The sequence below is a fragment of the Dama dama genome, chromosome 4, assembly GCF_033118175.1.
Source record: "Dama dama isolate Ldn47 chromosome 4, ASM3311817v1, whole genome shotgun sequence".
In the NCBI taxonomy this organism is placed as follows: domain Eukaryota; kingdom Metazoa; phylum Chordata; class Mammalia; order Artiodactyla; family Cervidae; genus Dama; species Dama dama.
Window position 1 is genome coordinate 60,685,615 of NC_083684.1, and position 26,324 is coordinate 60,711,938.

At 56.4% G+C, this 26,324-nt stretch overlaps 2 protein-coding genes across 2 annotated transcripts; one reads left to right on the plus strand and one right to left on the minus strand.

The window, feature by feature from the left end:
- The first annotated feature begins 94 nt into the window (after positions 1-94).
- Positions 95-10,154, plus strand: SYNGR4 (synaptogyrin 4). Its single transcript, XM_061136111.1, has 5 exons — positions 95-198; positions 1,250-1,450; positions 7,724-7,961; positions 9,519-9,658; positions 9,921-10,154. Exons 2-5 carry the CDS (start codon positions 1,358-1,360, stop codon positions 10,152-10,154), a joined length of 705 nt encoding a protein of 234 aa, XP_060992094.1. The 5' UTR covers positions 95-198; positions 1,250-1,357.
- A 3,271-nt stretch (positions 10,155-13,425) lies between these two features.
- On the minus strand, positions 13,426-21,283 carry KDELR1 (KDEL endoplasmic reticulum protein retention receptor 1). The gene is made up of 5 exons (XM_061139742.1): positions 21,029-21,283; positions 20,254-20,354; positions 19,608-19,766; positions 15,203-15,455; positions 13,426-14,190 (listed from the first exon to the last, which is right to left on the minus strand). Exons 1-5 carry the CDS (start codon positions 21,117-21,119, stop codon positions 14,156-14,158), a joined length of 639 nt encoding a protein of 212 aa, XP_060995725.1. The 5' UTR covers positions 21,120-21,283; the 3' UTR covers positions 13,426-14,155.
- Positions 21,284-26,324: the final 5,041 nt, after the last annotated feature.

A 26,324-nucleotide genomic window follows, 5' to 3' on the forward strand; every position in this document is an offset into this window, starting at 1 on the left:
TCCGGGGACTACTGGGACAGGGGTAGGGATTCCCGTGCACAGCCCGCCAACGGCGGGCCGCCCAACGTCCGCTGAAGCCACGCCCCCGCTCGTGTCAACTCTAGAATAGGCGGGGGAACTGGGGCGGGGCTTCAGCGCAGCCAATCAGCTGTGGAGGAACGAAAAGGCGGGAAAAAGAGGAAGAAAAAGAAGGCTGAGGTGGTGCCGGGGACCAGGGGAGGGTGGGCGGAAGGAAGATCCGGCCTGCAGGTGATGTAAACCGGGCCTCCAGAGTAAGGCTGACCCTTTATCAGGCAGCATCACCCCGAACCCTCGCCACCCCCACTCCACGCCTTAAAGGGAGAACCCCGATTCTCTGAAGGTAGCTTAGCGCCAGGGGCTCGGCCTCCTTATTATGAGGGGACAGCTGAGTTCAGAGACCATGTTCCCCACACATCTGAGGTCCAAACTTGAGGAAATGCACTTTTATGAAGATGGAGCTGAATTCTAAGGGGAGGCCCTGATTCTAAGGCAATCACCCCAAATCACCAGGACAGCCTAAAATCTACCCTGAGGTGCCTGGGGTCTCCACTATGCGTGCTGTTGCCCCCAAATCTGAAAGGGATCCTCCTGTTTTCAGACCTTCCAGTTGTTCTGACTGCCATTCTAGCACCCCTTATCCCTCAAAAATCCCATTAACACAGTCCTTAAAATGGGCACTCTGGCTCCTGTGTCAGAGACATCACCCCAATATCCTACCCTCTCACCTCTCCTCCCTGGCCCAAGATCTCCCCACCCTGCCCCTCCACTTCTGGGACTCTGGAAGCCCCCTCACCCCACATCCTCCTCAGCCTACATTCCTAGTTCCTAAGATCCTCAGCAGCCCCCTCACCCCTTATCCCACTTTGGAATTCTCTGAAGCCCCCTCAGCCTGCACCCCAACTCATAGGACCATCGAGCCACCCTTTCACCCTGCGCCCCCACCTGGAGGTGGGGCTTCCTAACAGCTCTTTCATCCCATGCACCAATTTCTAAGAACCCTGCAGACCCCTCACCCCACATAACCCTTTCCTGGGACCCCAAGAACCCTCTCTCATCCCCTATCCCCTTCTCCGGGACCCTTGGCAGACCCCTCACCCCACCGAACCCCATCCTGGTACCCTCCCCAGAACTCCTCCATTCCATACCCCCTCCTCCTGGGACCCCTGGCAACCCCTTTACCCTACACCTTGGACTCTAACCAACCCCCACCATCCCTGTTGTCTTGCAGCAGCCGAGTCCCAGGGTGGGCCTGGAACCTCCAGACGGCGGCGCCAAGCCAGCAGAACCCAGCATCCCTGCTCTGGGCTCCCAGGGCCCAGGCAGCAGAACAGCCGCCATGCATATCCCGGAAAGCCTCCAGGACTTGGCCGACAGTGAAGCGGTGCAGTTTCTCAAGAGGCCAAAGGCAATCACACGGATCTTTGCAGGGGTGAGGCCCTCCTGTGGGCCGGCTGCCCTGTGGGTGACATGAAACAGGGGTTCTCACCTCTCAGACCCAGTGTACAGAGAGTGGTGGGAGGAAAGGAAGGGCCAGCTGGGGGGAACAAAGCCAAAAGGAACTTGTAAATGAAGTCACCCTTTACTGAGCATCTTTACTATAGGCCCTGCACTATTCTGAGCACTTATCAACTCTCCTGGGAAGAAAGAACCCCGCAAAGTGGGTGCTCAGGAGCCCCACTTTTGAGAGAAGAAAACTGAGGATCAGAGAAAGTTAAATAATTTTTTAAGGCTGTGCTGTCCAAGGGGGTAACCATAAGCCACATGTGACTATTCTAATCTAAACTAATGAAAATAAAATATTCAGGGACTTCCCTGATGGTCCAGTGGTTAAGACTCCGTGCTTCCAGTGCAGAAGGCTGGAGTTCGTTCCCTGGTCTGGGAACTAACATCCCACAGTCTGCATGGTGCAGCCAGGAAAAAAAAAAAAATTTAATTCCCCAGTCACAGTGGCCACATTTTAGGTGCCCAATAGCCACATGTGACTGGCAGCTCTCATACTGGACAGTGAGGATCTAGAACATTTCCATCATGGCAGAAAGTTCCAATGGACAGTGTTGGCTAAGATCACACAGTAAGAGGCAGGGACTCAAACTGGGTTCTGTGAGAACAGAGCCCATTCATTTTCCACCTCTCAGACCTAGGATGCCAGGGGGGTGGGTGGTCACTCTGTGCCAGGCACAGTGCCAAGCAAGGACTTTACCTGCATTTGTTTCATCATTACCTCATTCCCAAAGAGCCAACACACTGGGGGCAAATCCTCATTGAGCCCCTGACTTTGCTGTGTGACCTTGACCTGATCACTGCCCCTCTCTGGACCTCAATGCTTGAGGAGTTAGAGCTGTAACTCTGGGCTTTCCACTGTGTAGCCTCCACAGTGCTCCTTTGGCAGAGTTGGGAACTGAGGCCCAGGGAGATGATGAAACTTGATCTGGGTCAGGGGAGTAGGGGGAATATCCAGAATTGAACCCAGGGTCCTATTCCAGAAGGATCGATCAGGCCTGGCTGAGAATCCTAGTTTGGCCACATGATGTCCACATAGAGCAACATCCTCCCCTGCTTGCCTGGCTCAGTCCTGGCGTGATTATCAGCAGCACCTCCTTTGAGTCTCAGAAGTGCCCCGTTTTATTTAATAACTTGCCCAGTCACCCTAGGGCTGTGTGACCTTGAACAAGAAACTTGATTTCTCTGAACCTCCACACCCTCCTGTGTCTAGTCCTTCCTGCTCATCAGGAAAGACTATGTCCAAATGAAATTAATGCCTCTCAACTGATCAGCATGGGCCTGGTAAGTAGTCATCGTTCCTTCAATAACGATGATTACTGGGACCAATTTGTGATCAAGCAGAGAGATGGGTTGGGGGAGGCATAGGGTGGTGGGGGCTCATCTCCATCGTCATCGCCCCAGGGAAGCAGGGAAAATGCTTTCCACACCCCAGTTCCCAGTCCCTTGGTGGTGTCAGCATTTCCACTCCTCACCATGACCCTATGACATGTATATTGTGATGCCTGCTGGACCCAAGGGGAAACCAAGGCTCACAGAGGTTGAGTGACTTGCCCAAGGACGTCACCCAGCTGGCGGGCGAGTACCAAGGATGCGCAGATTTCCAGTGCTTCAGAAGAAAGGGCAGGAGGTGAGGGAGAAGGAGGCCCAGCTGGTGTGGCCTGGTGTGGGGAAGGGCTGGGGGGAAGGGCCGCCAACCGTGCCAGACGCTTCAGTCACGGACTTTGCTTGCCGCCTCCCTCCTCCCGCTCGCCGCCCTCTCCTCCTTCCCCCCCTGGCCCGGCTCCTCAGTAGGGAGTCTCTGGGCAGCTGGTGCTCCCGTCCTTCTCACGGCCGCCCGCCAGCTGGTGCCTTAACTGATGAATCTTTGCTCCCTCCCTGGGGACAGGCCAGGAAGAGTGTGGAAGGAGGTCAGACTCGGGCTTCAGAGGGTTGAAGTCCCTCCAGCCCAGCCAAGCCCCCTTCTTGGGTGTCCAACAGCAGCCCAAGGATTTGGGGGTGCCAGCGGACAGACAGCCCACAGACCCGGAAGTCAGGGGGGCTGAATTCCAATCCCATCTCTCCATGACTGACCTTGAGAGGACACGTCTCCTCTCTGGCCAGTCATGAGAATTACCTTCAGGGCCAGGTCCCCACCTCTTTGGGGCACAGGACAGACAGGGAAACTGAGGTGCCAGTCGGTGAGCAATTGGCCCAAGGCCACCCAGCAGGTGGGGTCAGACACGTCTGGCTCTTTCCACTGCGCCATCAAGGCTTCTATTTATCACCTGTGAAACAGCAATGAATTATTATTGTAACCTCAAGTGTGTGGGACTGGAGCGAGGCTGCAGGGAGGTGGCGCAGGTAAAATGTATCTGGGCTCAAAAATGATCAATGAGCCTTCCTGTCCTTGACCTGGCTCTGTCTCAGACCAGCAGGGCAAGACGCCCCCCCTCCTGCAGACTCAGTGCTGCAACCCCGAGACGGAATGGATGTGAATACCCTCCCTTAGAGCTAAAATGCTGGACAAAAGGAGGGACTAGTCATTATTATTGGGCTTCCCTGGTGGCTCAGTGGTAAAGAACCTGCCTGCCAATGCAGGAGACTCAGGTTCAGTCCCTGGGTCGGAAAGATTCTCTGGAGAAGGAAGTGGCAGCCCACTCCAATATTCTCACCAGGGGAATCCCATGGACAGAGGAGCCTGGCGGGCCAAAGAGTCGGACATGACACAGCAACTGAAGAACGACAACAAAGACATTATTATTATTTTGTTTGTTCTTATTCAGAGAAGGCAAGTAAGACAAAGGAGAGAGGCAGATGGACAGAAGCTAAGGAGTTTAGGGTCAATCCTTGCCTCCCCTCCCCTACTCTAAAGGGCAGGGCAAGAGCCAAAAAGAAGGGCCGGTCATTCACTCTTCCAACACGTGTGCGGAGGTCCAACCTGGCCCTGGGTCCTGGATGCAGACAGAAGGGTCCCATGTGCACCCTGTCCAGGAGTTCAAATTCTAATGAACTTTCCCCTTGTCTCCTCCCTCCCTCCCATCCCCAGACACTACCACATCTAATCAATCACCAAGTCTAATGTCACGTCCTAAATCTCACGGGATTCCCAGGAGCCCCTTCCCATCCATCATGACCCTGGAGTTTGCCTCAAACCCCCAGATCTAACCCTGTCCATTCTCGGCTCAGAGCCCTGCCATGCATAAAATTAAGCCTAAGTGAGAAATTTGATTTTGTCCATGGCTCCCAAGTCCAGTCCCCTCCGTCTGGTGTTCAAGGCCTCTGAGAGTCTGGCCTCCCTGTCTGCATTTCCAGCCTCAGTTCATACCAGATCCCTCAGCTAAGATTTCTCTCCAACCCCTGCAGGAGCTTCACTCGGAAGCAGCTGGCTTTTGCACACATGGCTCGGCCTGCCTGGAATGCCCCTCCTCCTGTCTGCCTGCAAAACTCCTCAGTTTTTTCTTTTCAATTCTTACTGGAGTGTGGTTGATTACAGTTGATATTGTGTTAGTTTCAGGAATCAGTATACCGAATCAGTATAATGCGATTCAGTTATACATACATGTATATCCACCCTTTTTTAAGATTCTTTTCCCATATAGGCCATTGCAGAGTATTGAGTAGTGTTCCCCATACTATACAGCAGATCCTTTGTTTTGTTGTTTGGTTACTAAGTCCTGTCCGATTCTTTGCGACCCATGGACTGTAGCCTGCCAGGCTCCTCTGTCCATGGGATTTCCCAGGCAAGAATACCAGAGTGGGTTGCCATTTCCCCTTCCAGGGGATCTTCCCGACGCAGGAATAGAACCCAGGTTTCCTGCTTTGGCCGGCAGATTCTTTACCACTGAGCCACCCTGTTGTTGTTCAGTCCCTACGTAGTGTTGGACTCTTTGTGAACCATGGACTGCAGCACGCCAGGCTTCCCTGTCCTTCACCATCTCTCTTACTTGTGAGCCACCTTACTTGTGATCTATTTTTTATATATAGTAGTGTGTACATGTCAATCCCAGTCTCCCAATTTATCCCTCCCCCAAAACTCATTAGTTAAGGTGCAGTTCAGATCAAGCCTTACTCCCTCCTAAATCCAGCCCCCTGGGTTCAGTTTCTGCTCAAACCTGACTCTCTCCACAACTGCAGGCCCCAGCTTTCTCCCCAGCCTCCCGGCCTCCTGGCCTCCAGTCTCAATGGCTCGAGTCCATCTCTGCATGGCCCCAGAGGGGCCTTCACACACCTGGAGCCAACCCTGTCTTGCCCCTGCTCTCAGCCCCCTCTCTGGCTCCCTCCTGACCCCCAGAGATCATCCCACTCTGTAGTCTTCTCCCTGCATGTTCTCATAGGCCTCACCCCATCCAGAAAGCACCCCCTGGACCAGCTCCCACCACCCAACACATACACACCGGTTCCTTCCATACCTGGTGTCAGCCCTGCCAGGCTGTATTGTGACCATCAGGGACAAGCCACCCGGGCTTCAAATTGTCCCTGAATCACGGTGATAGGAACTGTCACCCTCCAGGCATCTGGTCCAGGAAGATATATTAATATCAGGAGTTAAAGCAGATTTAGGGCTTCCCTAATGGCTCAGATGGTAAATAATCCTCCTGCAATGCAGAAGACCTGGGTTCAATCTCTGGGTCAGGAAGATCCCCCGGAGAAGGAAATGGCAACCCACTCCAGTATTCTTGCCTGGGAAATCCCACGGACAGAGGAGCCTGGCAGGCTACAGTCCATGAGTTCGCAAAGTCAGACACAACTGATTGACTATGCGCAGCACTCACCAAAGCAGATTCAAGAGCCAGACAGCTTGGGTTCAGATCCAGGCACTGCCCCCTCATAGCTGATGGACTCTGTGCCATTCGTCACCTTCTTTGTGCCTCAGCTCCACTATCTTAAAAAAAAGAGAGAGACTGTTGGCAGTGCCCACATCCTAGGGTGGTTGTAAGGGTGGTGAAGTACACTGGTGGTTCCATCGATGAGCACAGTAGAAGCCAGCAGCAGAGGCAGACAGTGGTACCCCGCAGTGCCCACAAAGGCGACAGGGCCAGCATATCAGTGAGACCGCGTTTGCTTGTTTTCTTGGCCACGCCGGGTGGTACTAGTTCCCTGACCAGGGAAGTTCCAGGGCTGTATTTGCTTTATCTTTTTTTTTTAGTTTTTTTAATTTGATTTGATTTACTTATATATTTGTTTTCGGCTGCACTGGGTCTTCGTTGCTGCATGCAGGCTTTCTCTAGTTGCGACGAGCGAGGGGCTCCTCTCTAGTTGTGGCGTGTGGGCTTCTCATTGCAGTGGGTTTTTTTGTTGCAGAGCACGGGCTCTACAGCACCCGGCTTCAGCGGTTGTGGTGCATGGGCTTAGTTGCTCTGTGGCATGTGGGACTGAACCCATGTCCCCCACGTTGGCAGGCAGATTCTTAATCACTGGGCCACCAGGGAAATCCCTGTATTTGCTTAAAAAAAAAGCCTTGAGATTTCCTTAGTGACCTAGTCGTTAGAATTTGGTGCTGTCACGGCCACAGCCCTGGTCAGAGACCTGAGATCCTGTAAGCTGTGTGGCATCGCCAAAATAGTTTTTGTTTTTTTATTTTTAAAAAGAGTATTGGAGCAAAAGGCATACGTTTGTCAGATTCTCACTGTTGGTTACATTTCCTCCGGTCTTTTCTGTGTCTTTGGAATATTTCACAAGTTCCTTTTTGAAAATGGAGAGGAATTAACTGAGCAGGGAGGGAGGAGGAAGAAGTGGCAGGCAGAGGGAAGGGCTGGGAGGCAGTAGGGATCAAGAGGATGGCAGAGACACATTGCTCACTCTTCCTGTGTCCCAGGCAGTGTGCTAATAAGCATTTCCTGTTGGGTTTGGCGGCAGGTACCTGTTTGGGGGGTGGAAGGCAAGAGTGAGTGAGGACAGATGAAAGGCTGTAGGGGGGAAGGTGTTCAGGCAGCTCTGGGAGCCAGAACGGGCAGAGTGTGGAAGGTTCCCTGGGGAGCTGAGCGGGGAGACTTGGAGTCAGGGAGGCCGGCACGAGGCTGGTGCAAGGCCCTAGCAGGCAGGACGAGGCCCGAGCCAGGATGAAGGCTCGGAGGACGTGACCGGGAGGGAGGGCTTGGAACCCCCAGGAGAGTGGAAAGCAGACCCCCCAACTCAGTGATGGGGATGAGGGCTGAGGAGCGGGTTTGGGAAGACACGGAGCTCCACTCCGGCTCTGGGAACCCCACTCCCGCACCCACAGGTCTTCTCCCTGATCGTGTTCTCCTCCCTGCTGACCGATGGCTACCAGAACAAGACCGACAACTCGCAGCTGCACTGTGTCCTCAACAGCAACAACGCGGCCTGCAGCTTCGCTGTGGGAGCCGGCCTCCTGTCCTTCCTCAGCTCCCTGGCCTTCCTGGCCCTGGATGCCCACGAGGTCCGCCTCGCCAGCACCCGCTTCAAGACGGCCTTCCAGCTCCTGGACCTCATCCTGGCCGGTGGGTGAGCCCCCGGCACTGCCCACCCCGAGCTCCCAGCCCCCACCCCCAGGCGCCCCTGGGCCCCCAGGACGCCACCTCTTAGCGCCCTCCGCCTGTGACCCAAAGCTTCATCCCTCGCATATCGGAGCTCTTCTGCACCCGCCGTTTCAAGGAATCGCTGCCCATCCCTCAGACTTAGTGCAAGGGTCGCCTCTTCTGACCCTCTGGCTAATTCTAGAATCCTCTCTTCTGCCCAGCTTTCTCCTGGCATTCACCTCCCTTCTTCACAGCCTTTCTTGAAAAGGGTTTGAAATCTCACCTCTGGCGCAGCCTCGGTGTACAGGTCTCCTCCCCTCTCTGAGCTTCCATGGAAGCTGGGATGAGAGCCCCCACTGCCTGGGGGTCCAGTGTTTAAGACTCTGTTGTTCCACTGCAGAAGGCACTGGCTCAGTCCCTGGTCAGGGAGGTTCCATGTGCTGTGTGGTTATGGCCAAAAACCCAAACCAAAACAAAAAAACACCTCCAGGGTTTTTCTGAGGATGAAAGGCAAGAAAGGACACCTGTAGTAATGCTGACACTTCCCGGGCACATCCCATGTGTCATGGCACCGCGTCATGGGCGCCCCATGCCCCATCTCCTTTCTTCCTCAGGACCACCTGAGGAGGGAAGGCCTGTTCAGATTCCCTTTTCACAGAGGAAACTGAGGCTTAAGGAAGTTGTGTAATTGGACCCTGAGCGGCAGATCCAGTCTTCCAAGCCAAGCCTTCTATCCAACGCCGAGCACCTTAGACAGAGCCTGGCACACAGCGCCTGACCCTTGCTTGTGCCTTTTTCTCAGGTCCCAGGCTCCTTCCTCTCCTCCTCCACACCTGCCCAGTTCCAGAGACTCAGGGCTAGGTGGGCCCCTAAAGATCACTGAGTCCAGCAACATCCAAAAGAAAGTTCTGTGAGGGCAGAACTGTTCTGTGCCTGAGCTTCCCAGTGCGGGAGCCACGGGCCTTGCGTGGCCGCTGAGCACTCGAAGTTTGACCAGTGCCATCAAGGCATGGAATTTTTTTAATGTTTTCTTTATCTATTTATTTTTGGCTGCTCTGGGTCTTCATTGCTGCACACAGGCTTTCTCTAGTTGTGGCGAGCAGGGCTGCTCTCCAATCACAGTGCGCAGGCTTCTCATTGCAGTGGCTTCTCTTGTTGCGGAACATGGGCTCTAGGGTGTGTGGGCTTCAGAAGTTGTGGTCCACAGCCTTAGTTGCTCCAAGGTATGTGGGTTCCTCCTGGACCGAAGATTGAACTTGTGTTCCCGGCATTGGCAGGCGAAGTCTTAACCACTGGACCACTAGGGAAGTCCCGAAAATTTTTTTTAAAAGTCAATTTTAATGGACTGAAATTTTTAATTGATTGAAATGGAAAAAGTCACAGGTGGCTGTGGACCCCCACAGCAGATAGAGCAGCCCACTCCAGGCGGTTCTTTAAAGAAGGCTGGGAGGGAGAAGCCACAATGGAGACCTCAGCCCCTGCCCTTCCTGAGCCCACTGTCCCCCCCCGCCACCCCTCTTCTCTCCCTCGACCCCCCAGTCATCTGGGCAGGCATCTGGGCTGTGGGATTCTGCTTCCTAGCCAACCAGTGGCACCGTTCGCCGCCCAGATACTTCCTCCTGGGGAGCAACAGCGCCAAGGCCACCATCACCTTCTCTTTCTTCTCCATCCTTGTCTGGGTGAGGAGGGCCCCCTGTCCCACCCCTACCCCCACCCCAGCAGGGCAGGGCGGGATGGTGTGGGTTAACAGGGCAAAAACCTTCCCGCTCTCAAAGCTTACCCGGGCCTCCACAAGCCCCTTCTGTGTCTTGGGCAACTGGGAAAGAAACCCCCCCACCTTCTTCCTGGCAGACAAAGCCCAGCTTCAGGGAGTGCTGGGCCCCGCGGCCCTCTTCCCAGCCTGCCCCAGCCAGCCTCCAGCTCACCCTCCTCTGCCCACAGATATTCCAGGCCTACCTGGCCTTCCAGGAGCTACGAAACGATGCCCCAGTCCCCTACAAGCGCTCCCTGGACGAGGGTGGCGTGGTCCTGACCTCCCTCTCCCCGCCGTCCGCCACCAGCCCGGTGAACACGCCCACCACCGGCCCACACGGCCCGAGCTACGCCTGCTCCTCCCTCTCCCCCTATCTGAGCACCCCGAAGGCCCCCCGCCTTGCCATGATGCCCGACAACTAGAGAGCCTCATTTACACCAATAAAGACAGAATCCTCCCTCCAGAAGGGTTTCGGAAAACAGCCCTCTGTCCTCTCATGTCTGTTCTTCTGCAGTCCCTCGAGCGGCCAGGGGTCTCCTTGAGGGGAGGGGGTGTCTCTGCGGCAGGTCCCATTTCCATCCCACCTCCCAGACTCTCCATCTGAGTGTCACTTTTTTTTGTTAATATTTATTTTTATTTATTTATTTGTCTGTGCCAGGTCTTAGTTGTGACATGTGGGATCTTTAGTCGTGGCATGGGAACTCTGAGTTTTGGTGTGTGAGATTTAGTTCCCTGATGTGGGATCAAACCCAGGCTCCCGGTGTCGGGAGCTTGGAGTCTTAGCCACTGGCCCCCCAGGGAAGTCCCTTGAGTGCCATCTTGACAGCTACAGACGGTGATGGGAGGGAAAGGAAACCCTTCTTTCGGGCCTGCGCACAGTGAGCCCTTTACGGCTCACACTGGCCACGGGAGGGAGGCAGGAGGTGCCCCACTGTCCAGCCGAGGAAGCTCAAGTTCACAGACAAGATGCTTCCACCGGTGGAGAGGGCGCCGAGGGGAACCAAGGCCAACACTCAGGCCCGCCTGGCTGCCCAGTAAGGGCCCACACTCTGTAACTCACCCCAGTGACAAGGGACCCAGCTCCTCAGCTCAAAACCATGCTGTGTGAGGAGTCGTTTGAGGACTAGAGGATGGCAAGTCCCTGACCGACCTCAGGGAAGATACTTGTCTTCAAATATTTGAAAGCTTGTTTGGGGAGAAAGGAAGGAATCATCTCCCGGAACGCCGAAGCTGATCAGGGTCTTGTGCTCGGGTCACAAGACTCTGAGCAGGTGACTCAGTGAGTGAAGCACCCATGAAGGGAGTGGTGGGGGCCAGGAAGGGGCGGCCTTCACTCAGCACCCAGCATTCTGCACGGTGGCCCAGGGTGTCTAGGGCAACGCTGTCCAGGACTTCCCAGGCTGTCCAGCTGTTAGGACTCTGTTTCCACTGCAGGGGGCACGGGTTCGGTCCCTGGTCAGGGAACTAAGATCCCACAAGCAGCAGGGCAGCCAAAAAAAAAAAAAACAGTGCTGTCCAATAGAAGTAAAGTTTGAGCCTTGGTGTTGGGGGAGGGGGGCATTCAAATTTGTCCCCTGGCCACAGGATGAAAAGTTGAATGAGACAAGTGAAATAAATATACATTTTATTTAACCCCATGTATCTAAAATATTGGGGGCTTACCTGTTGGCTCAGATGGTAAAGAATCTGCCTGCAATGCAGGAGACTCAGGTTCGATCCCTGGGTTGGGAAGACCCCCCTGGAGAAGGAAATGGCAACCCACTCCAGTATTCTTGCCTGGAGAATTCTATAAACAGAGGAGCCTGGCAGGCTACAGTCCATGCGGTTGCAAAGAGCTGGACACAACTGAGCAAGTAACATGCACATCCAAAATATTATTTCAACATATCATCAGTATAAAAAGTCACTAGCCAGATAGCTTACATTCTCGGGCATTGAGTTCTTTAAATCCTTCATGTATTTTACACAGACAGCACACCCTGACTTGGGGCCGCCACATTTCAAGCACTAATGGTCACCGTATTGAACGGTGCAGCTCTAGAACCTTCTAGTATTTCTAGAACAGCTGGACATCCATTTATTTTTATGTGGGATAGGTTGGCAAGGAATAACAAAAAAAAGGAAGTTTAATGTTTTGCCAGCTAAACCAAACACACCCACACAAGGGCCATGGTGGCTGCAGAAGGCCTATTTACAGACTGGGCAAAGGGATGTGGGTTGTGGGGAGTCCACCATGGGCTCCGTGGTCCCCATTTTTTTGTTTCATGCATGGCAGGGCTCAGTGCTAGGGGTGCAGAAATAAACAGGCTGTGGTCCCTATGGGCACCTGGAGGAAGAGGCAGCCCTGCAGAGGGCAGGCTTCCAGTGTGGGAAACAGAAGGACCCCCAAGCTCTGGTCCTCACCCTGTCACTGGCTGAATCACCTGGGACGTGTCTCTTAATGTCTTTGGGCCCGAGCTGGGCTGGCTGTCAAACTAGAGCCTTGGATGGGATTTAGATCGATGGTTTGCAGACTGTGTTCAAAAACACGCCTGCTCCCGACCCTGAGTCAACCCAAGCAGGCCTGCTCCTGCATCTTCCATGTGAGGCTTCTGGGCTTACAAGAAAGGAAGGAAAAACATCTGCAAAACTCCACAGCAGCGGCTAAGCACCTGGGATCCAGCAGCAGGAAACTGGGGTGCCTACGCCGCCTCGGCCACTTGCACCCCCTCTGAGCCTCGGTTTCCTCCCCAGCGAAGGGAGGGTGCTCTGAGGGATCTGCGGGCTCACCCATGTGACACACACTGCCTGGTGCTCATGAAATGCTCAGAAACGCCAGCTCCTTGCCTCCTGAAGCTTCCACCAGCCTAGGAGAGAACCGGGGCCGGTTAAGGAAGGTCTTAGGGGACATGTAGGGGATCTGGCAGAATCCAGGGCAAAACTCCAAAGGCTGACAAGGGCCAGGCAGGTAACATGAGTGAAGGAAACAGACCAGATGTGAAGCCAGTCTGGAGGGAAACACAGAAACTATTCCCTTTCCTTTGAACTTCACAGAACAAAACCACAAAACAGCATCAGCCCAATAATAGATGGTCTCAACCCCTCAGCCAAGTCCTGGGGACTAGGGGGGGAGGCAGTGGGAGTCGGGGGGGGGGGGGGGGCGGTGTGGAATTCACATCCCAGCCATTCATTCCAGCCATCTGCTGCCACCCAGAAATGAGGACCCCGCATTGTCAGATTGACGGATATTTTTTCAAGAAGAGCCAGAAATCTCGATTTTAATGTGAAAATCTGGTTTTTAAAGGCTGGCAACCAATTCCGTTTTTTTTTTTTGAAGAAAACATAAAGCGGTTCCACACAATGTAAAATGATGGAGGGACGGGGGTGGGGGGCTGTCCCTTGGTGACTTTCAAATCACAGACTCTGGAAAGCTGTCCTCTGCCACCCTGAGATTAGGGAGAACTAACTGTCAGGGAAGTGGTGTGCCAAGACAAGAAGAATCTTCGAGATCTTTTCTTCCTCCAAAACCTCTTCCCTGGTGGTCAGGGTGCAGCTAGTCTCAGGAAGCCCAGTTTCTTATCTTCCTGCTCCTCCCAGGCCTGGGTCTCCTGCCAACAGTGGTCAGGATAAAGTGGAAGCAGAGAGAAAGGGGCTGGGGTCAGGGGTACCCCCACAAACACCAGAGAAAGGGCAAGGAGTAGCAAAAGAGAGGCATCATTTTCCTCAGTTTATTTCAAGAGAACAAAGAATCAACCTTCAGTTCTGTACAAAAACGTGACCCCTCGGGCCAACCCCTTTCCCAGGCCCCCCGAAATTGCCAAAAAAAAATGACCAAAAAAATCCAAATTCTGGAAAAAATTACTATGAAAAATCAGGGGAGACCTTCCTCCCCTCCTCCCTCTCCCCAGTGCAAAAGTTTGGGGGGCGGGGGGTGGATGGGGGTGTGTTTTCATGGCCACAGTCAGAGGCCCGGCAGGCAGGCAGGTGTCAGGCGGGTGTCGGCAGAGTTAGTGTTTGGCGACCAGTGGGGCTGAAGGTGGGGTGGAAGGTGGGGTGGTGGGGATCCAGAAGGAAGCCAAGGGGCTCAGGGGAGGGGAAAGATCTCCAACCCTGCCTCGCCCCACAGGACACTTTAAAACAGTTTATAAAAATCGGAGCCGGAGAGTAAGAAGAGAAAGGAGTCATCAGAATCAAAAACTAAATAGTGGAAAGGTTTTTTTTTTCTTCTTCTCTAAAAGGCAAAAAACTACAAACAGCCCAGGTCCTGAGCTCCCCCAACACCTGGGTCCTCCACCGCCCTCCTGAAACCCGGCAGGTGTGGAGCTGAGGAGCCAGGAGAAGTGGGTTCTTAAAAAAGTCACCCCTGGACCGGAAGGCTCTTCATCCCGCGTCGCCTTCCGCTGCCTCTAGCCGCCGCTGTCCCGGAGACGGAGATGGACTGGGGCTACGCCGGCAAACTCAGCTTCTTCCCCTTTAGGACTGTGAAGAGAGGGGCAGGGCAGGGCGTGACCACGGGGCCCCCAAAGACAGGAGAGCCTCCCACGCCCACACAGGGGCTGGACACTGGGCTGGCACGGGCAGCCTCTGGAGTCCGGATTAGCCATGGCGGGGGATCAACCCAAATTACTGAGGGTTGAGGCTGAGGGACTGAGCCATGGACCCATTTCTCCTAACACTGACTACTCCTCTTCCATCCTGCAAGGATTCCTGGGCCTAGAGGCCTTGGATCTCTGATGGGCAGTGGGCAAAACCACCACCCCCGCATCTGCCCTCACTGCTGGGAATCCTGGGCTGCCTCCAGGCCTTTGCCCTCGGCTCCTCTTCCCTTCCTGCTAACTGACTCGGGACTTTGAAATCGTAGCTTTTAATTATCATCTCTAAGAGGCCTCCCCCAACCATCCACCCATAGGTACGGTAACCCCATCACTCTCCACCAACACCTCCCTGGTTCCTTTCCATCTCTGCCCTTCTCACTGTTTGCAGTCATTTCTCTTGTTCATTCATTGTCCCACCCCCCCACACACACAATACAAAAAAGGAGAGGAGGGCTTCGTCCATCTTTTCCCCTATGGTAGTATCTCAGAGCCTAGCCCTGGCCACGGACATATAAAGTGTTCCTGAAATTTGTTGGTTGACTGACTGACTGACTGAATGAATGAATCTTGGTGGGCCTGAGTCCCTGAGGGGGAGGACAGAGATCAATCTGCAGAGAAGAGGCCTGCCCTTCCCTGAGCGCTCCTGGGGCTGGTGACTTTGGATCTGTTAACAGGTGTGAGGCTGAGAAACTGTGGGTCCGGAACCTCAGGGCAGGAGAAAGGGCTTAGGAGAAATGCCAAGAGAGGAAAAGTCAGAGGCCACCCCTGACCCTCTCTTTGTCCTGCCTTCCCTCGAGGGACACGGGGCAGAGGAGATGCAGCCAGGGCCCCCGGGAGGGAGGGCGGGAGCTGGAGAAGGTGTCGGCTCCCTTCCCCACCGCGTCCCTGCTGGCTACCTTTGGTGATGTAGAGGTAGAAGAAGTCACAGTAGAGGACCGTCTGGACCAGGCCTGCCACGATGGCGATGAGGTCAAAGAAGCCCTCAAAGTGGTAGCGCCAGATCCAGTTGAAGAGATAGAGCGTGCGGTAGACGCCCAGTGCAAACAGGTAGTGGCTCGTGATGGTCTCCGCCTCGCCCGTCTTGCTCACCATGAACAGCTGCGGCAGGATGGCCACCGACTCCAGGTAGATGGAGAAGGTCCAGAGGATCTACCAGGGGGTGCCGGGGAGTTGGCGGCACAGGGCGGGGCGGGGCGGGAAGGGACACGGGTGTGTTGGTTACAGGCGCAGTGACGCGGAAGAGCAGGTAACGGGGCACCACGATGCCTGCCGGGCCCTCACCGTGTGCCAGCGACCGCTCTGCCCACCCCACACACATTCTGTAGATCCCCACAATAACCCATGATAGAGGTACTATTATTAGCATCCCCCCTCCTTTATTTTTTGGCCGAGTCACGTGACTTGCAGGACCTTAGTTCCCCCTACCGGAGACTGAACCTGGGCCTTGAGAGTAAAAGTGCTGAGTCCTCACCACTGGACCGCCAAGAAATCCCCAGCATTCCCTTCTATAGATGAGGTAACTGAGGCTCAGGGATGGTCAGAGACATGCCCAGGATCACACTGCTAGTAAGCAGCAGAGCTGGGATTCGAACAAAGAGTTCAGAGTCAGTATTCGGAGCACTTAGCAATTATGCCTCTCCCAAGGGAGGACCAGGTTGGGCTCCTGGCTCTGAGACTTCCCTTCTACGAGACCTTGGGCAAGAGACCCAGATTCTTAAAGCCTCCACCTCCTTCTCTCTAAAGTGGGGGTGATTTTCCTGCCCTGGTAGGAGCAACGTTCAATGTGCAAGCTTGAGAGATAAATCAGACCGTGTCACTCTCTGGCTCAAAACCCTCCAGTAGCTACTTTTTATCACATCCAGAATAAAACCCAAGTTCCTACCCTTGGCTCTAAGTTCCTAACCTTCAAGGCTCTCCTTGATCCAGCCTCATCTCCTAGTCCCTCCAGGCTACGACAGACTACCCAGGCCTTCTGTCTGGTTCTCGAACACACCAGCCTCCTTCCTGCCCCAGGACCTTTGCACTTGCTGTTCCTGCAGCTCTCCCCCCAGACAGTCACATCCTGCCTCTTCCACCTCTTTCCAATCTCAGCTCATCAGCGAGGTTCTCCCTGACCATCCTCCCTCCAGGACTGTCACATCCCCTGTCCTGTCTTCCTCTCGGCAGCTCTGACCAGACTGTGAGCTCTGTGAGGTCCAGGAGCCTACACCTTGGGCACGCTGTGGGCACAGCCCCTGGCATAGTGCCTGGAACCTACTCCATGCCTGGATGAATGCATGAGAAAATGGGGGCGAGGTCCCCAAGTGCTTGTCATGGCCCACCATTCAGGCAGCACTGACGACCATTATTTGCAAGCAGGAGAGGGCATCGCAGGAGGGAGACCGAGAGGACAGACAGCTGCTGGTCCCTTTTCAGTCCCCACTTTCCTGAAAGCCCCACCTGGGGTGAGTTGTGAGGTGTCAATTCACTGAAACCTCCACTCAGACACCACCACCAGCTGGCAGGTGTGATTCCTCCTGGGTGGTTTTGGTTTGTGGGAGTGAAGTGGCGACCATCAGGATGTATTTCTAAGAACTGACATTTATATAGCATTTACTACATTCAAGGCACCTGCACACCTTACAGCTACTAACTGGCTTATGCCTTAACCCTATGAGGTAAGACCTACTGTTATCCCCCTTATACAGATGAGAAGACTGAGGCCCACAGGATCAGTAACTTGTCCAAGGCCACACAACTGAGATGCGGGTAGAAACAGATCCCTATGCAGGCAGCTAGACTTCAGGGCTTGTTCCCATAATCACTCCAAATCTACCAGCAAGGTTCTCGGTAAATCAGGTTACTTGAGGCTCTCATGAAACATACCCATTAAATGGATACATACCCAATTCCTAGCCTTGTGAAATAGAATCATGACAAAAAAGGAGAGAAAAGGTCTGGTGTATTTTAACTTCATCTATTCGTGACATCTGAATTTTTAAGGAATCCTTTCCTTCTATGATTAAAAAAGTTTTTCAGCATGCACCCAATGATAACAAGGGCATTTTTTTAAAATTTATTTTTAATTGGAGGTAGCATGGATTTTAGGGCTTCCCTGGTGGCTCAGATGACAACCTGCTTATAATGCAGGAGATTAGGGTTTGATCCCTGGGTCAGGAAGATCCCCTGGAGAAGGGAATGGCAACCCACTCCAGTATTCTGGAGTGGGGACAGAGGAGCCTGGTAGGTATAGTCTGTGGGATTGCAAAGAGTTGTACACCACTAACAACGCGTGGGTTTTGAAAGCAGGTGAACCTGGGTTCAAATTCTGTGAGGTCTCACCTCTGAGCCTCACCTTGCACGCTAAGTTGCTTCAATCATGTCCGACTTTGTGCAACCCTATGGACTGTAGCCGCCAGGTTCCTCTGTCCATGGGATTCTCCAGGCAAGAATACTGGAGTGGGTTGCCATACCCTCCTCCAGGGTATCTTCCTGACCCAGAGATTGAACCTGTGTCTCCTGCATTGGCAAACGGGTTATTTACCACTAGTGCCAGCTGGGAGCCTCACCTTAGTCCTAAAAGAAAGAGGGATGAAGAAGTCTGCTTCCTCAGGTGGCTAAGGGATCAGATGGGATGATGACGGATTTGCATGGAGCCCGATATAGATTCAGTGCCAATACTTTGCACAAGTGAACTCCTTCTGAATGAGGGAACCACCCAACCAAACCACCCAACCTGGAGTCAAGAAGCCTAGATCCTGGCCCAGCCTCTTCTGCCTAGAGCAAGCCCCACTGCCTTCCTCCAGCCTCAACCTCCCTACCTGTAAAATGGGTCCAGCCCAGTGAGTGCTCCATGCAAGATAATGGTGATCAGAAGTTTGCCAAGTCCAGACCCTGCAACTAAGCTTTGGGTTTCCTCCTTCTGACATTTCTGGGGCACTTGGGCCAAAGTTACCCCTCAATCAGATTTGTCAAGACTGCAGGATGCTTTTAGAAATAGATTTGGAATCTGTAGCCAAAATTGTCAAGTGAGACATCTCAGAAAAACTCCTGAATTATGGTTTCTGTTGAAAACATCAGCACAGCAGGGGCGGCTTGTGGGAATCTTAGTTTTCCAACCAGGGATCAAACCTGCACCCCCTGCCTTGGAAGCGCAGTGTCTTAACCACTGGACCACCAGGGAAGTTCCAAGGCCAGCTTCTTACAAGCAGGAGTGAGTGGTACTAGGGGAGGAAAGACTGCTCTGAATTTGATTCCTGCCAGGCCCCTGGAGGCGGGAGATGGCAGATTGAGCACAGTCCCTCTCAAAATTACTCCCAGGAAACTGTACAGCTCCTACCAAAACACCAGGCAATAAAAACCACGACAGCCAGCCTTTAGGAGTCCAAAACACTGCAACAATCATGGCCAGCACTTCCTACCTACTGCTAGACACTGTGCTTTATCAATATTAATCCCGAGTTAGAACCTATGAAGTAGGAACTATCCCCGTTTTACAGATGAGAAAACTGAAACATAGAGAAATTACATGACTTGCCCAAAGTCCCCCAGCTTCTAAAGTGTTAGTCACTCAGTCATGTGCAAGCGTTTGCGACCCCATGGACTGTAGCCCGCCAAGCTCCTCTGTCCATGGGATTTCCCAGGCAAGAATACTGGAGTGGGTTGCCATTTCCTCTTCCAGAGGATCTTCCCTACCCAGGGAATCAAACCCTGGTCACCCAGGGATCAAACCCTGATCTCCCGCAATGCAGGCAGCTTCTTTACCATCTGAGCACCAGGGAAGCCCTGGGCTTCAAAGCCCAGCTCTCTGGTTCTAAAGTCCCTGTGTAAGCGATGCTGTCTTATCTCAGGAAATCCTCACAGTGACCTGATCTTGACTTTACAGATAAGGAAACTGAGGCACAGAAAAGTCAAGTTCCATGCCCAAGGTCATGCTAATAGAAAGTAACAGATCCAAATCCAAGTAGCCTGGCCCCCTAGAGCCTCTGTTCCCAACTCCTGAACTACTCACTAGGCCGATGATTTTGGAAGTCATTTTGATGCCCCGAGCCTCAGTTTCCTATCTATAAAATGGGGCTGCTGTGAAAAGTAATGCGATGACATGTGTGACATGCTCAGAGCAGCGTCTGGTACTTGATGAGTGCTGCTGCCATGACACTGCTGTCATCCGACTCCAGGGCCCCTGTTTTGAACGTTATTTCCTAAAAGGAGGAAGTCTGAGCAACCCTGCAGAAGGAAGCCTCTGACTGGGCCCACCGTCCACAGCCGTTCTCCTGCAGCCCACCCCACTACACCACTGCCGGGACCCTGCAGGTGGCCTACCTCCAGAGGGGTAAAGTCATGGTTGACCAAGAACGCCAGGATGGCTGTGGGAATGACGAGGAACTCGACTCGGAACGTGTCGTGGTTCCCATCATAAGTGGCTTTGAACTTGCTGTAAATCATCCAGACTGTGGTGAAAGAGCAGGCAATGTAGACCACCTGTGGGGGGAGGATGAGGAGGAAGCTTCAGCTCCAGGCACAGGGCCCCAGCCCCCAAGAGCTTAGACTGAGGAGTCCGGACCCCAGCCCCTCCTCCCTCAGACCCTGGGGTCCAGCCCCCAGCCCCTCCTCCCTCAGACCCAGGATCCAGACCCCCAGCCCCTCCTCCCTCAGACCCTGGGGTCCAGCCCCCAACCCCTCCTCCCTCAGACCCAGGATCCAGACCCCCAGCCCCTCCTCCCTCAGACCCAGGGGTCCAGCCCTCCAGCCCCTCCTCCCTCAGACCCAGGGGTCCAGACCCCCAGCCCCTCCTCCTTTAGACTAGGAGTCCTGGCCCCCAGCCCCTCAGACCCAGGAGTCCCAGCCACTGTCACTGCTCCCCTCAGATTCAGCAATCTGGACCCCCAGCCCCCTCCTCCCTAAAGCGTGGGACCCATGTTCCCTCCTCCCTGACCCTCCCGGTGGCTCCCCCTCAGAAGGCCTTTACCTTCATGCACGTGTTGTAGAGTGAGATGTAGTTGGTGAAGAGATCCAGGTAGCGGGCAGTAAACACCACAGCAAACAGGACCTGGCTCTTGCCTGAAATCCCTGTGGTGCAGAGAGGCGGGGTGGGGGAAAGCTGGAGGTGGGCCGCAGGGTCAATACACCAGGGGCCAAGGCCTGGGACAAGCCTGGAGGCGGCTCTGGAGGGCAGCTGTCCCTGGAGGCCTCCCCAGCAGCCGGCTGGAACAGGGCTCTTTCCCACGGCCCACAGCCAGGGGGCAGCCCGGCCCCAAAGCTACTCCAGCCCGAGGCTGTGTCCCGGGCTAGGCCTCGCGGCCACCTCCAACACCCTCAGGGTCCTCCTGCAGTCCGGATCCAAGCTGGGGCCACGGGAGGACCCCCCCACCTTGACCTCTGGCCTCCGGAACAGGTCGCCTGCCTCCCACTCCCTTCCTGGCCGCCACAGTCCACGTCACCAACTTCCAGCCACCTCCCTGCTTGCCACAGCTCCCTGTTCCCAGCCCCGGCAACTCTGAGGCCACCCTAATGGGGACCGGGGGAGGCTGAACTCGGTGCCTGGAGCCATCCCCACCAAACTGGATGCAACGCCAGTTTGCGGAAAGGAGCTGACCCCCTGGTGACCCCGGGCCTGGAAGGCGGACCCCCAGCAAGCAGGGACGGGAAAGGGGACCCGTCCCCCTATGCCCCAAACCCTCTCCCCGAGTCTTGGGGTGTCCCCCGCACTCTCCCCCTTCCTCCGGCCCCCGTGAGTGTCTCACCGGCACACGAGCGGGACTTCCAGATTTTGAGCAGTAGCAAGATGATGGCTAGGAGGTGGGAGAGGTCTCCCAAGAATCGGAAGAGATTCATGGTTGGGGGGATCTGGCAGGGCTGGGCTGGAGGGAGGCTGGAGGGGGGCTGCCCCCCGGGGCTGCTGTTCTGGCCGGGCGGCTGGGCTATCAGGTGGGGGCGGGAGAGGTGCCCTCGGATGGGCTCCGCTCCGGGGAGGGGGCTCTCGGAAGGGGGCGCCCAGGCCGGAGCTGGTGGCCGAGCCGGAGCTAGGAAGAGCGAGGAGGGCGGGAGGGGGAGGAGTCCGGGCGGGAGGCTCCGCCCCCGAGGCCGGAGTCTCGGCTCTCTGGCGCCCCCTACCCCCGCTTCTCCGCGCTTGCTGAGTTGGGCGCAGAATGTTCCCCACCGAGGCCGCCCCCTAGGAACTTGCGGGGTCGCTGAGACCCGAAACTCCCAAATCCGGGCGCCTGTTCCCCCAGGCAGTCTGCGCCTCTGTAAAGGTCGCAGCCCAACTGCATAGATTCTGCCCTTGACAGCGATTCGGGAGGCAGGTCTCTGAGCTTTCAAGATCCTACACAAAGACCCAGAGGCTGGCTTTTCAGGGACCTCCAGCTCCAATCCGTCCGAGAGAAGAGAAGGCAGCCTCCGGACCCTCCTCCATCAGATTCAGCAGTCCAGGACCTCAATACCATCCTCTCTTGGGCTCAGGAGTCCAGCCGCCAGCCCCTCCTCCCTCTGACCCAAGAAGAGTTCAGTCCCCGCTTCTTTGGGACTTAGGCTCCCACCCGAGGATTTTGTGTCCCAAGTATCCTAGACCCAGGAATCGAGATACGCAATCCCTTCTTCCCTCTGGGACCCACAAATTCAGGCGCCCAGTCGCTTCTTTTTCAGAAATATGAGCTTTCACTCCTGCTCTCCGAGACCCTGGAGTTGGTAGCCAGAAGCCCTGACTCTGCACCCCACCCACCCACCCCGGAACTGCCCCCTCAGAGGCACACACACTCTTGGCAGCCCAGGTGTCCTGCGCCACACCCCACCCCAGCTCTTTACAGACGCACTGGGCCTAGCCTCCCTCTCTATCAGGAAGGGCAGGAACTGGGCAACTGGTCTTGAGGAACGCTGGGTGAGGGGGAACAGGCTGCGTCTACGAGGAGGGACATGGTGCTTTCTTCCTGGATATCTGAAAAACCATGGGTGATGGATGTCAGGGTCCATCAATAACAGAAGGGGTACAGCGGCATCAGTTTCCTCAGATCGCAGGATGGATAGGGTACTAGAGGGTGACGTCCACGAGTCTTGGACGCGTGGGCACCTGAGGGTGGTTTGTGCTAAGGAGTCAGTTTGTTTGAGGGTCTAAAAGGGACTCAGGCCTGGAGAAGGGGGGCTCTGATTACTGGGTCCCAGGTGGAGAAGGGAGACAGGGCCTTGGGTTCCTGGGACTGAGGAAGGAGGGGGGCTGGATACCTGGTGTCCTAGGTCTGAGCGAGGAGGGGACCGGGGGCTTGGATTCCTGGGTCCTGGACGGGAAGGGGACTTGAATTTCTGGGTCTGAGAGAGGAGGGGGCTGGGAGCCTGGATTCCTGGCTTCATGAGGGAGACCTGCTTGCAGGCCTGGCCTCCCGGGGCAATCGAAGCCAAAAGATGGGTCCTAGCGTGACAGAGACTCAAGTCTGGGGATGGCCTCCTGCTTCACAAACCTCAGCGTGGGGAGGGGGCAGAGGGCGGGCAGCCCCCCTGGGCCCTGGGGCGCAGGTCCCAGTCCTGAGTCCCCGACTGCCCCCCCCCCGCCCCTTCCCCCCTCCCCGGATTTATTCGCAGCCCCTCACTCTCCGGTCCCAGAAGGAAGGCAGAGGCTGGGAGCTGGGGAGGGGGCCAGCCCTCTCCCCAAGCCATGACAGGAGGAGGGGTCCCCAGGGAGCCCAAGAGAGGGGGCTGTGGGTCTCCCGGCAGGGGCGGACGGGGACTGAATGTTAATCGCATCCCTAGTGAGTGTGTGTGTGTGTGTCTGTGTGTGTGTGAGAACACAGCGAGTGTGCGAGTCCCTCCCGCTCCGGCTCCTCCAAGCCCTGGCCGCCGCCACCGCCCTCCGCCCGCCTGCAGCCTTCCTGGCCACCGGTGCCCGGCTCGCGGGTGTCAGCCCGGGTGGGTCCGCCTGGCCCCCAGGGGTCTCTCGTGCGTCCGCCATCTGCCCGGTGAGGATCTGTGTGTGCGGGTGTCTGGGGCTGGGCTGGAGGGGGGGGTGTGTCTGTAAGGGCTGCGGCGGCTGAGGGAGGGCGGGAGGGAGGGAGGGGTCTGTCTGTCTGTCTCGACCCCGAGCCACCTGCCTGGGTGTCGCGGGCCCCCCAGGTTCCTCCCTCCGAGCCCCCCCAAACCCGGATGGATGGTGTGTACCTGGGCTCTGTGCCTCCTGCCTGCGTCCGGCCGGGCGTCTGGCCGCCTGTGTCCTCCTGTCTGTCCGAACAGCCCCTGACGGCAGTGGCAGCCTGGCCTCATCAGACCCTCCAGTGTGTGTGTGTGTGTGTGTGTGTGTGTGTGTGTGTGTGTCTCCCTCCTCAAGCTCCGGGGGTGTTTAGGGGAATCCCAGGGAAGTGAGGTGGTGCGTGTATGCGTGTGTGTATATGTGTGTGTCTGCCTGTATTTGAGAGTGGGGGCGTGGGGGGGGGTGTCTGGAGGTGGGAGGTGGCCAAGCAGGAAGGGGCAAGCAGTCGCCCAGACAGGCTGTCTCCCGCCTGCCCCTTACGCAAACACACACACCGGCCACCGGCTTCAGAGGTGACCCAGACAGACAGACAGACACAGACTTGGGGGGGTGCCACGGAGGGCACAGAGTGGGGGGTTGCGAATGAGCCAGGGAGAGGCGGGACCGGACACATGGACGGGGGGGAGGAGCCGGGGCTGAAGCGGCAGAGGGGGGCACCCCAGGTGGGCGGAGGGGGGATCCCCACGGGGTCGGGGCGGCGAGAGGACACCCCGACAGCCTCCGCAATGTCCGGGGCCCAACTTCCAGCGCAACATGTGTAGCTGCGTCCTCGCCTAGCCGGGGTGGCCTCAACCTTGGGGGACAGGCAGGGCAGGACGGACCGAGGAAGAGAGCCGGAGCCAGGGAGCCAGGGACAGGCAGGAGGTCCCGGCCGCCACCGCCGCCGCCCCAGGGCCTGGCCCCCAACACACACACCCCGCGGCTCCCTGAGCCCCCCGCCGAATCTTCGGGTCGCTGGACTCCGGTTCCGTTCCTGGCACCCCCGCAACACCCCCCCAGAACAGGGTCATGAAAAGGTAAGGCTGGGGTAGGGCTGCAGGGGAGGGGGTGGGAACGTGGGCCGCCCCCCACCCCGCCCCAGATTTAGGACAGGGAAAGTTGGCAAGGGGCCTCAGTTGGAGGGAGAGGGTTGGAATGGTGGACAGGGGTCTCTGGGGGAAATCTCTGCCCCCTATCTGCTTCTCCCTCGTTTAGCCCTTTTCCCAGATCTCTGCACCCCAGATCTCCTAACCCCCCATTGCTGACACTTTGATCCTTCTCCCCAGCCCCATACACCTGACACCCCGTCTCTCTATCCCCCATCTCTCCCTCTCACCTTCCCTCTCTGAGCCGTCCCCCACCCCACTGCCCGCATCAGCCTCCCCCCTCAGCCCGTCCTCCTCCCTCTCTCCAGCTCCATCTCCCCTCCCTCCTCCGCTGCGAGTCAGCTATTAATACCCCTGCCAAAGACCTTGAGAGTATCCAGGCCTTGGCACCCCTCGCCCCAAGCTCCCATCCCTTCCTCAAGGTTCTGGAATACCCTTCTAGCCTCTTCCAAGCACCAGGATTAGGGTGGGGAGAGAATGGGGTTGGGGGGGGCGGGAGCCGTCCGCAGCACGATGCGAACTGGGAGGGGGGGTGGGAAACGCGGGCTGTGGATCGAAGTGGCCTCTCCTCTCTTCTGTGATGGATCTGGAGGAAGTGATGGAGACAGGGACACCCCAGGAATCTCTAGCACCCTCCTCCTCCTCAGCTGGGGGACAGACTGTACTGTGCACAGGACCTGAGTGGGGCGACTTGGAGAGGCTGGAGCTGGGGCGGGGGTTGCCCAGGATACTGGACGAATGGGGTTTGAGACCACAAGGGGTCCTTAAGGGAGGAGAGGGCTATGGGCCTGGATTCCTGGGTCCTGGGCGTAAAGGAGGCTGGGTCCCTGGATTCCTGAGTCTGGGGGCAGGAGAGAGCCGGCACTCCTGGGTCTTGGGAAAGGACGGGGCTGAGCATCCACAGTCCCGGGTGGGTCCAGGGGAAAGAAGAGGCCTGAGAGCCAGGACTCCCGAGTCGATGGGAGAAGTTGGGAGGATGGGGCTTCTGTGTCTGAGGGAAGAGGGGGCTGGAGGTGCAGTGTCCTGAGCCCCTTGACGGGGCAGAGGACGAGGGTCTGGACTCTTTGGCCCCGTGCGGATGGAAATGGGGACTGAGACTCACGAGGAGGTGGCGATTGGAGGCCTGAATAATGTGATCCCCAAGGGTGCAGGTTTGGGGTTTGGAACGCCAGAGTCCCCCAGCGGCTGGGGCTGCCATCCATCCCTGGAGGGGTGGGAGACTGTCCTCCTGAATCCCTCACCGGAGAGAACTGGGCATCCAGCCTCTTGAGAAGGGTGGGGCAGGAGCTGCCCTCTTGGGCTTCAGTCAAGGAGCAGGACCCCAGGGTCCCCAAGGCCAGAGGCTGGGTAGGGGTGAGTCTCAGAGAGGCAGAGAAGAGGCTGAGGGGTGAGCGGCCACCAGGAAGGGAGGGGAGAGAGAGTGTTATCCTGGGGAGGGGGGAGCGCCAGGCCACAGCTGTGGGTTATTTTGGGGCAGAGGGGGGCTATTCTGAGCACTGATTGAACCAGCTGCTTGGGGAAGGGCAGAGGAGAGGAGGGGCGAGGGGGAGCCAGGATTGAAGCATGCTAGGAGCCCCCACCCCCACCCCTTGGGAGACAGTGCCCCAGGGTCCCTGGGAAGGCCTGGGGGTTGGGGGGAGTGAGGCCTCTAGGCAGGCAAAGGGGTGTGGGCCTTTCCCCTACCCCTGGCTGTCTGTGGGGTGGATGGAGGCTCTGCGCTACCATGGCAACCGGACAGGAGGCTGAGTGACAGTTAAGAGCAAGCCCTTCCTTGTCTGGACCCTCACCCCTTCCAGAAGCCCCTTCTGCAGGCTCCAATCCCTCTCTGGGAACCAGGGGCCAGGCCCCCAGGGCCCTCCTTCCTCAAGACCCAGGAGCCAGGAGTCTGGGCTCCCAGCCCGACCGCCCCAGGCAGCTAGTATTCAACAGGGGACATAGAAA